The sequence below is a fragment of the Pteropus medius genome, unplaced genomic scaffold, assembly GCF_902729225.1.
Source record: "Pteropus medius unplaced genomic scaffold, Ma_sr-lr_union100, whole genome shotgun sequence".
In the NCBI taxonomy this organism is placed as follows: Eukaryota; Metazoa; Chordata; class Mammalia; order Chiroptera; family Pteropodidae; genus Pteropus; species Pteropus medius.
Genome location: NW_024349225.1, coordinates 10,509,988 through 10,521,715, shown reverse-complemented (window position 1 = coordinate 10,521,715; position 11,728 = coordinate 10,509,988). Strand labels below are relative to the sequence as shown.

Below are 11,728 nucleotides of genomic sequence, written 5' to 3'. Positions count from 1 at the left end.
TGTCTATTTTTATAAAATATGTGGAGTATAATTATTTATATCTCTTTCTACAAAGTGTTCAGACTTTTAAAATAGCTTAAACAGAAAGCTTCATATTCCTTTTGCTTGACCTGCTACTCTACTAAATTCTTTCCTTTTACGAATTGAAAAGGATTTAGAAAATTAACTAGACAGTATAAGAGATTATATGGCTTGGAAATTCAGATAACAGGAGTTCCAATTATTTTCCTCTAAGTCAGGGACTGGCAAATTGTGGCCTGTGGGCCAAGTCCAACCCTCCGCCTATTTCACAGCTCTGCCTGTTTGTTTATACACTGTCTAAGGCTGCTTTCCTGCCCCAATGGCAGAGTTGCAGAGTTGCGACAGAAACCATACGACTGTTAAGCAAAGCCTAAAATATTTTCTATGTGGCCCTTTACAGAAAAAGTTTGCTGAGCCCTGCTCTAAGTCTGTATTGGCCCAGGATGGTACTAGTAGCTAGGACTATCTGAAAACTATGATTTTATAAATTAAGTTGGTTTGCCTGCATCGTGACATTTCAAAGGCAAAGACAGAGATACCTATCACAGACTGACATTCCCTTTCTGTTTGAATGTGGTCTCAATGAGTCAAAATTTAGATCCTTGGTCAGATCCAGAGGGACTGAGGAGTACAGTACTTGCTGATGGTATAAATCTGGTCAGAGAATAAAGAAAGGAATTCATAAGGTAAAGTTACTAATCTTCCTGCCTACTGTAAACATTAAATTCACTTAAAGGAATCTATATATTTACCTTAACATGAATAATTCCAAAGAGATCTGGAAATATGGACCTTAAAAATTATTCATTGGTACATTATAGTTCATGTGTGTGATTTCTTGAAAAGATTATCCTCTCTTGCCACATTTGACAAAAACTTTCCCAGATCAACTGTGGCTCAATAAACTTTTATTATTTTTTGTTATTTATTTTTATTCAAAAGAATTTGTTTCCCTATCACAAAAAAATTAGATAACCGCACCACCAACAGCAGCAAAGTCCATAGAGTTACATTGATGGTGGGGAGCCCACTGGGTATGCCCAATGTCCCGAAGGTCACAGAGGAAGAAAAAAGGTAAAAGAAAAAATACTCAAAACAATCCGAAACCCATGATGACTTTGGGGAGACATGATACGACAGCTTCCGTCTTCTCTCGTTGTCAGCCGCGGATGTCCGTCAGCCGGAGCGAGTACAATTTTACTTGCGTAAACCCTTCATACCAACTCCAGCACCTAATTGGGGGAAAGAAAGGATCAGTTTAATGAAATAGTTTCAAAATACAGAAAGAGTTCAATAAATCTTTATTATTTTAAATGGAGAACTAAATCAAGAAAACATTTCCTAACTGCTAAAATGTCAAAGAATTTGAAAGAATCAGATGTTAATCCTTTCTTACTTTTAAAGGCTGCAAAACTCCTGTCGATCAGTTATCTTCACTGTTAAGGAGAAAATGTTCAGGGTAAACTTCATAAAACAAATGGATGAATGAACTGGCTGGTGCACTGCACGGATGTAACGGTTTTGGAATATATGTTGGTATCTTTCTACATTTTTAAGAAAATTTTAAGTATTGCCATTCAAGATTTTAATCTATTTCTTCCATTGATAAATACTTTATAGTGATCAAGGACCTAAAATCTTGCCTTTTTCTATTGCTTCATTCACATTCTCTAATCATCTGACATTAAAATATTTTGTTAGTTATTAAAGTAGTATCTTGCCATACAAGCGAGTTGTGGTATCACTAAAAATAAGAATAAGAATAAGAACAAGCCATGATTAGTTACAAAAAGAGTAGAAGAAATGGCTAAGAAAGGACACAGAGCATGAAGGAAACCACGAGCCGCTGTCATAAAGGCCTGGGTTAGATGGACACTGAAATTCTAGGTGGTAAAGAATTAAAGCAGCAGCTTCTCCGCCTCTGCTGTTCTAAAGCTGGACCTAACCCTACGCTTCCACAATGGTTTCGGTCTTTGTTTAGCAAGCAGTCTACTTAACATACAGGTCAATGCTGCTGAACAAGATCTTACATTTGTCACTGAGATCTGTGAGCACACATGTAGCTTTGAGCTTCTGTAGATATGTTAGCAATTCCACTTGCCTCAAAGGCCAAACTTATAGAAGAATGAGGTGCAGGTTTTTCAATAAATGGCTTGCCGTAAGAATAAGATGAAGAAAGACTGAGAAACTATAGAGAGCCACTTGAAACATTTCAAGACCTTCTAGCACCTTGCTTGAGGCTTACAGAACATAGCACGCATCAGTTAAAAAGCCTGGCTTTTATTTAAGTTGTCCATGGCTCTATTATGAGGTTTCCAAGTAGAGAAACGAGCTGCATTTAAAAAAAAAAGTATATATACCATGTAAATTAGTTTGACCAGCTAACAGCACAGTTGTTCTGCTTTGAGTTTGCTCATTTCTCCTCTGCAGCATAGTGTGTTAGGCTTGGATTTGCTCCCTTGGTTTCTGGGTCATTCTCCATTCAGGATGAATAGAAAGAAGCCATGGCAAAATTATATGCTAACTGGCGGGGGAAATAATATACATATTATTTTTTTTAAAAAAATTTCCTGATCTATCAGCAGAGAATACGTGGATATAACTGGTATTCACAAAGTAAGTGCTGATCAAAGCTAGGTACTAAAATCTTCCTCCGAGATGGTGCTTTGTTTAAAAAGTTCACTGCTTAGCTCAGGATTTATTAATTTAATGTATCATGCCCATGTGCTAAACACTCAGTGGTATAATCAGATACAATTTTTACTTCCTTGAGCTCCTAACTACAAAAAAAAATATGTGGAAACTATGTATGAATTTGTGACAGAGACTGTGTGCCAAGACACATTTAAGTGTTTGGATTACACTAATTGTATGATCACAGGATCAATCAATTTTCAACTGAACACTAAAATACCTTTCCTTCCCTTGGTAACTCGGGAAAAACCTACCTGTTAGGGAAGAGAAGGAAGAGAAACACAAGGAAGAATAAAATAAGAGTAAGACATTATGAAATCTGGTGACTGTCTAAGCACCTCTTGCTATATCTTGGACCTTGTCCACTGAATGCCCTGTTGGGTAGTTGCACTGGCATAATGGAAGCTAAACAGTGCTTGGCCCACAGTGAATGCCTAACAGTCTTCATCTGTTTTTCATTCTGACTACCTATCAATCCATTCGGCATTCACATCACCTTTAACAAGTACTATCATCATCTCCATAGTTGCAAGCTACTTACTCTTTTCCCCTTCAATCAAAACCTTTCCAAGGAGACAGAGACCCATGATTTGGAGAGATCTCTAAGGCTTAGCACAACTCTGTATTTCCATGTTACAGTTACAGTCTGTTACAGTCTAAAAACGGAACCGAGTTTAATGTTGAGATGTATAAAATAGCTTACCTTAATTGTACCCTGACTGTTAGCAGCAATCAGCACATTGGACTCCTGGAAAAGAACAAGAACTTTTGAAGCACAGAGACGGATTTTCTGGAAGGCAGGCCAAGAGAACAGCCTCCTCTCTACCCTTCTTTTCTTCACCTCACCCTAAGACAGCAACAGAATCTGGAGTGGAGAACCAACATTTACATGTTTTGAACTATAAATTTTAAACCCCAAATCCAATATTTTGAGGATTAAATTTGAATAAAAATAGTAAAGTTGCAGAGTAGAAAACTTTCAAATGTAAAAAAGAGAGAGAGAAAAATAGATTACTAGTAGAAGGAAAGCCAAGAGGAACAAAGACTGAAATAAAGCACAAATGAAAGTAACTTGAGAAAAACAAAGTGTACAACCCTTTCCATAGAAAACTCCCCCTTTATTCAATTTTTCCTCATAAAACACCAGTAATTGATGTAAAAGCTGCCAACATCTCTGGCATAAATCTCTATGGACAGCTAACTAGTATTATGAAAAAACACGTGAATATCCATCTGGAGAAAAAAAGGCTTTCTTTCTAATCATTCTATCACTCAGTATATGCATTTTTAATAACCTTGGTGATTATTGGAAATAGAGTGTATGTGGTAACGTAGTTTTATATTCTAAGCTTTAGGAAAAAAACATTTCTTTGGAAAATAGGCAAGGTGGGAAAAGGAACAGATAAGACTGAGTTTACCAGAGGGAATCTCATGAAGTGAGAAGAACTGGGATGTGCCTCCTGCTGGAGACGGAAAGTCTCATAGGGCTCTGGAGCCTGGGAACGAATAGAAGTCTTTTCGCTTTTGGCTCAAACGGCTATAGAAGCCACATGGCTGATGGAAAGACCAAGTTCAGTAAGAGCTATGAGAAACACAAAGCGGTCAAACCTCAATGAAGGGCAGACAGCATCTGCTTTGGAATAACCTACAAGCTTCATGACAGTGATGAAAAGAAGAAAAAAAAGACTCGATCTGTATACTGGGAAAGCTACTTCATCTAATTTGAGTTAAACTTTAGTTTCTTTGCTATAAGGAATCTGTGCTCTACTAAATAATGAATTTCTATTTTTTAACTTTCCCTTTGATTCCCAGTGAAGTTACTTCTGAAAATGCTCATGTGTTTGCTATTGGTGTAAGAGGAAATAAATAATTTATCCCACTATCCCCCCAGTTTTTGGTATCAGAATATTCCTTGGACATAGGTGGGAACAATGTTAATGGTCCCAGCTGTATCAAGAAAGAATAAACTCATGTTTTATTCTGGGGTAGGCATGGGAACTGCTGATAATGGGGTTTGAGACACATGACCCCAAAAGATGGCACCTTGGCATAATCTTTTAAACTGAAGAAGTCTGAGAAAACAACAGAAGCAGGAAGGTCACCCTAACCCTCCTCCCCTGAGAACAGGTCATAAAACTCTCACTTGAGAGGCGCCCACACTATATGCAGAGGAAAAGAGCACCCTTATCTCCATAAACGAAGGGACGCCAAGAAGCAGTTAACACACAGGTCTTGCTAAGTGTTCCCCAAATTACAACAATTTCCGATCACATTTCTATCTGACCACCTACTCTTCCCGAAACCTAGCATAAAATACATGGGCCTGTTTCTATGGGTCTTCATTTCCTTATGGAGGCTCCTGTGTCGTATAAAACTTACATTAAATACATCTGGATGCTTTTCTATTAATCTGTCAGTTTAATTTTCAGACCTGGCTAGAGACCTTAAAAGGGTTAAAAAAAACTTTTTCTCCCCTACACTGGTATTGTCCTAGCTGAGGTTTTGCTTTAAATCAGCACATGTACTCTTGAAAACAGTAACATGGTAATATAGTATTCACTATTAGAATTAGTTTCAGTATCCACTTTGGGAAATTATGGACTACTTCCGGGGCTGAATGTGCATAGAATTAATGCTTCCACATTGAGAGTGGAGTGGGATGAGGGGGCAGAAAGATAAATTTGGGATTTATCTAGTCTCTGAATGACTTGAGTTCAGAAGGTGGTTGGAGTGAGTTTTGGGTATCCTTAGGGAATATAAATAACTCTGAGTTGGTCAAGGGGCAGCTTTTCTATGCCTGCCTCAGGAAACAACAAAAACAGGCACTGGGTGGTGTCATATGGATTTCTCTTTAGCAAGAACTTCCAATACGCTGTGTGACATCGCAACTGCCACCAGAGGACCCAGACATGATTCTTCTGTGAATACCTTCCAGAAATGAAGCAACAAGTAGTACTGATCAACCTAGTTTCTGTTTGAGGACAGACTCCAGTCCCCGAGAAAGCAACGGCCACCATCATTAGATGTTGCAGTCACCCAAAACTGTTCCCTCTGCTATGGGAACACACAATGTCTGTGTGATGAAAAACTTATAGCCCAAAGCTCGTTCTCTTTCTGCCATTCTAGTTCTAGTCACCTTTCAATACAAAGGAGGAAGCTGCAGAAACCTAGTAGAGATGAGGGCTCACCCTGGGGGGAGAATCCACTTCTGTCAGTTAGAGATGATGAATTACATGACTCACACTCCTAATTCTTAGTAGAAGAAAAGCTTGGAAAAGTATGGTATATTATCACACAGTATGAAAGATTAGGCTCAAGTAAATAAGAGAATATAGTTAGATCACCACATAAGAGGAGCTTGAAAGCTGTATAATTACTTCACTTAACTCAAGAAGGAAGAATAGTGTCTTTTTGTAACCTCAGGACTATTGTGGCATTAATAGATGATGCCATCTTAGATGCTATCAGAGGGTTATCTCTAAACACCTTTTTCTGTGGAGACATAAATATTTCATTTACAAACAAGCGAACACGAGAAGTGACTGCCCAGCTGGATCAGTCTTTGGGACTAACATACAGGTATGTGTATAGGTGTCCTAAGTGTGCCCTAAGAATTCTTAGGAAAACTCAAAACTATTCAAACAACAAACAATGGAAGAAAAGTGATAGTTTTACATCTTGATCTGCCCCCTCCCTACAAAGACCATGAACTTTAAGGGATTTAGGATTAAACTGTCTTTCAGATAGTCACGTATTAAGATAAATTAATTTTTGCATGCAACAGAAAAACGAAGCCAGGTCGTTTACTTCGGCACAGAGGTATGGGAGTGATAAATACAAGGTCATTACTGCAGGTTTTGAGGGATTCTTGTTTGCATTTTGAATGATCGATAATTCTTATCTGTAGCTGTAGTCTGCCAGAGCCTTAATGTAAATAAGTTCTGGCTAAGTGGTTGTTTTCACTTGCTTGTGAAGTAAAAATGCCAACAAGTCATTCTCATTATTTTCTCCCTTTCTTGGAAACTGGCAGTTTTGCTATAAAACTCTCTTCAAGGTTAAGTTAATTCTGCACCTAATATTTTCTTCTTAATATAAAGAGATTAAGAAAAGATGATGGAAAAATCAGCAAGTCTTTTATAAAAACAGAAGACACATACACAAATACCAACTTGTGTATAAAGCAAGTGATACTATACAAACTTAGAGTGAAGCAAACTAGCATCCACTGGAACAGTTTCTCTGCTGGCTTGCCTATAAAAGTTCCAGCATAGCCTCTGATTGCGCCTTCATCTCTAGAACCCCCACCGGCCTCTAACGATAACCGTGGATTAGTTCAGCCAGCGTGATCTCTCAGAAAAACATTTCTATATTCGTTCCATTCCTTAAACAAACAAATCACTAAATAAACGAACACCACCTATTTTCAAAAACCGTAAGAATCCTCAAAAACCAGTTAAGATGGAGACAGAAGTAACCAAACTTGGCTGTCTATTATTAATCCAGCACACTAAATCCAGCTATTAATCCGAACGGCAAGGACAGAAGGATCTGGCGTGCCGGTGTTAAAGGCCGTGTGGCGAGGGACGATCAGACACGGTCGGCTGTCTTAAGCCAGACAGAGCCCTCCATGTTTATGGAGGGTCACTGCAATTTGTAGACAGAAGGCGTTTTTCGTTTGTCCACGTGGTTGGTTCCTGCAGGTTCCATTTTTGGAGTGATTCATTACTAAGAAGCCTTTTGTTATCCAGTCTTTTCTGTGCCAACTGCCTGACTGCATCAAATTCTCATTTAAACACACTTTAATGTATTCAAATAAGCTCTGGAAAATAAACAGGATTCGGGTAACAGAAAAAGACCATTAAAAAGGCATACAACATACAAACTCAAAGTGATCTTTACTCAGGAAGAAAAGGCTGAAAAGAACATGTGCAAGGGAAGGATCGGGGTACACAAAAATGTCACATTCGCCACCCTTCCTTCACTCCCAAAGCTTTCCGGCGTCTTCTCCCTTCTCACCAAGTGGCCCCAATCAAATTAATTTTCCTTGCCACACAGCACTCAAATATTACCTCCGGACATCTACAATTTCCCTCACGTCGATTCCTCTAGACCTATGGATGCTCTCTCGAATAAAGCTTGAGAACCACGTGCATGTCTGACAGAGAAAATTGACTCTGTATTGCTGACTGATGCTGAGGAGGGCCTCTGAGCATGGAACTGTGCGTTTCTAAGGGCACTATTTGCAACATTCCTCCAGAATAGTCTGGCAAAGCTGTTTCAAGAGCTCTGTGCTATTTTAGGATACCATGTAACACAGTAGAAACAGCAAGGGATTTAAAACAGGGAGACCTGGACTCACATTTTAGTTCTGCCATAGTATTTCTTAATCCTGAGATTCAATTTCTTCAGCTAGAAACAGATAATCTTAGAGTACTTCAAAAAATTTTATGAAAACTCAAAGATAAAATAGTAAAGTAGCTAACCAAAAGGGAACAGGCACCAAACAAATAAGTGGCAGTTATTTTTATTAAAATACATTAACCTAAACTTCTTTACAATTAAAGGGCAGTTGTCCTAAGTATGACCGTACACTACTGTATCATCCTAGTCACCATATTTATGATCTTATAAAATTGATTAAAAACATAAAGTAGGCTCTCCAGGTTTAAGAAGACTTAAATTTTATCTGAATTCTAACTCTTTCCTAGAAACTAAGTAGCTGCTGGTGTTGATATATTTTGCTGTCAAAGTAGAAGCAAGGAATGTAACTGGGGCCACACTAGTGAAATACAACAATTACAGAAGAACATAAGTGAATGGCAGCTGGCAGACTGCGTTCTATAGGTGCAGCAGTGGCTGTGAGAAACCAGAAATCATGGAGATGAAAAAGCTAAAAGAGGGATAAAAAAGTAGGGATTGGGTTGGAAAGGATGAGAGAATTCAGGTTAGTGGGAGGGAGGGGGAGCAAGGCAATACATACATATGGGCAACAACAAGAATACGAATTCAGGGGTAAGAACAGGAATACGGGACCGTGAAGAAACTTTCTCAATATATGCTTTGTGGTGGAAACCAGAAATAAGGTTGGACAAGTAGCATTATTCGATTCTTGAAAATCTTGAACACAGCAATTGAGATATAATGTCTAAGATCAAGCACGTGAGGAAAGAGAAATCATTAAATGAAAGAGGAGTAACATTTAAAATTCTATCATTACACTTAAAGGTTGACTTCTAATTACTTAAATTTGAAATGTGAGCTACCTTTGAATCAGTTTTCCTATTTTTTTCTATAATTGAAATTCGATTTGCTTAAGGATTATATTTGTGAGGGTAAAACACAATTTTTAAATTAGATAAAGGTACCTGAAGCAAAATAGATAAAATAATCAAGCTCAGCAAATATATTTATCAAAATTTCCCCTAATTTTTAATGATGGCCAAATATATAAGCTGGAGTCACATGAAACACTGAGATTGAAAGTAAGTTTTCTGAATGACCAAGGTGAAAAGCAACGTCCGACTCTATCTGGATTCCTCTGTGTAATGATTAAGGACATCCAGCAGTGCACAAAGGCGGGCTGAAGGGATGTAAAGGTGTTAGGAGTACTCTATGAGGGGCGGAAAGGAAAAAGAATGATATGAAAAGCACAAATGAATGAAAGAAAAGAGATAAATACTGGAGATATTTAAAAGAATTATTGCTATGTGATGAATAATTACAAGGAATATTTTTTAAAAATGCAACAATGACGACTTGGGAGTTTTAGGCTTAAATGACTTAAAAAAATGACAAAGCCAAAAAGAAACAAGGATGTTAATAAGTCAGAAGCTAAAAGACAAAATCGAAGGAATGGCAATTTGTAATAAATTTCTTCTGGTTTACAGAATAAATTCCCAAAGAGCTCACTGCCCGATTTAAATTGACCTCTCTTCTTCCTGTGGCCATTTAGAGTCTTTGAAAATTTAAGTAAAATTTGTTAGCCAACAAATACAAATAAAAGCTCAAAACCTGATTATTTTAGAGCACTTTATTATATACAAATCCCATGGGCAGTGTTTTAAAACTGGCAGTTCTGGAGCTTCCAGGCTGGCGAACACACTGAAGTGACAGAAAAATGGCCTGCCCAGAGTACACAGAAGCCCTGTGCCTCGCCACCCCCACCTTATGAGTCTTCTCTATTTCACTGAGTTGCAGCCTTTATAATAAACTGGTAAACGTCTGGTCAAATCTGGCTGCTTAAACATGAGGATGTGCTGCCTCTGGGGGAGAGATCTTGGACTCCAGCTTTAAGATCCTGACTCACTACACCCACTACAAGAATGATTTATAATGTTTTCCATTAAGATCAACAAGAACATCAGCCTATTACCCAGTGTTTCCCTTGGAGCTGGTCTTTACGACATCTTAGAAAGTGACCAACTTCCAAAAGGCCCTTGTAAAGCCTTTTTATGTGGCCCTTGGAAGGGTCTGAGATAGGGCCTACTGCTCCTGTAATACGAACAGGTCTGCGGTGGCCATTCTTGGCAACACTTCGGGAACCCTTGTTTTTATCCCTTCCCAGGTGTAAACACTATGGGATCTCTACACATTTCCACAGGTGGGATCAAGATTAGCTGTGTCAGGGCTGGGATCTCTGCTTTTCTCATGCAATTCGAGGTTAATTAATAAAATGAAAGAAGAAAATTATGTATCCCATAAAGAAAAAATAAAACAATAAAATAAAGGTTCCTGGGTCTCACTCTCAGAAACTGATTTAATAAGCTTGAAGTTTAAAAATTTGTTTTTTTAATACATATCCCAGGTACTCGATCATTCTGAAGCAGATGATCCACAGATCACACTTTGAAAACACTAGTATAGATATTGAAAAGTGTCTATAAATACTGAACTCAGAGAAAGGAGAAATTTGTGTTTTTCTGCTTTGGGTCAGGGGGCTGGTAAGATGGATGTGAAGAAGAAAGATTTATTTTTCAAAAAATTTTTATGAGTGCTAGTTACCAGATCCCACACAAGGACAAGAGAATATCAAGATATAACAGGCAAGAGTTTTTAACCTAAGGAAGCTTTTGAGTTTGGTAAGAATGATTATACATGTAAAGACTTATCTGTAATACTTTTACAAATCTGTAATAAATTTATTTGGTTAAAAAAGTATATTGAGTACTTGAGTTTGAATTACACAAGTGGCTCACAGAGATTTCGTAAAGATAACGTCACAAACGGAGATCTATGAGAATTTAAAAGAAATAAAACAGAAAGAGGAGCTGAGAACTGGGTGCAGTTTGCATGTACTAGTCAATGTCCTATTTTCTTTCATCCTCTCATTCTCATATTTTAAACATGTCCGTGACAAAGTAAAATACATGAAATCAGCACGACTTCATAGAATGCGTTTTGAATTCCGCCTACATTATCAAGTGACATTGTACTCTCAAAGCATTCAAGTAAAACCGAAGAGTGGGTTAACACAATGAAAATTAATTCAGAAAATGCTGACTTTTACTGCATGCAGAATCACAAGTTCTTGAACATTATACAATCGATTTAATATTTACTGTTTATGAGGTCACAGGAAGAAGAGATAAGAGCTGTTCCTACGAGACAACTTTGTAAGATTGAGTTATGGAAAAATATATGGCCTTCCTCGTGAAGCAGAAGATCCCTGTCACCAGCAGTATTCAGAAAGCTTGAAGGATACCTCACTAGAAATACGACATAAATCATTTCTCCAGTGGGAAGAGGTAAGGCTAGATCAATCTAACGGCAGTCCTCTACCCAATGAACACTCTGCTACTATTGTGGCTACAAAAGTCAACACTGTACTTGAAGGGCTTCCGGGCTCACGGCATTATAATACATAACAAACACAAGCGCAGGAAATGGTGCCTGGACACAGTGAACAGCATGGACAAAGGCATAAAGCTAAACAAACAAACAAAACAACACAAAACGTATCATGGGGTGCTTGAGGAGCTAATAAGCAGTTCGATGTTCGGAGGGTGTTAAATGT

General features: G+C 38.0%; 1 protein-coding gene and 1 non-coding gene across 7 annotated transcripts in view; both read right to left on the bottom strand.

The window, feature by feature from the left end:
* Positions 1 to 912: 912 nt before the first annotated feature.
* The window catches only part of COP1 (COP1 E3 ubiquitin ligase), a 105,690-nt gene continuing 94,874 nt past the window's right edge, over positions 913 to 11,728 (bottom strand). For all 6 annotated transcript variants that reach the window (XM_039881413.1, XM_039881418.1, XM_039881414.1 and 3 more), the window contains 2 exons: positions 3,419 to 3,463; positions 913 to 1,253 (listed from right to left, as the gene is read on the bottom strand). In XM_039881413.1, coding sequence (XP_039737347.1) covers positions 1,236 to 1,253; positions 3,419 to 3,463 — 63 coding nt within the window. In that variant the 3' untranslated portion in view covers positions 913 to 1,235. The remainder of the gene's footprint in view (positions 1,254 to 3,418; positions 3,464 to 11,728) is intronic.
* LOC120617831 (small Cajal body-specific RNA 3) lies at positions 7,284 to 7,423 on the bottom strand. The gene has a single exon (XR_005657066.1).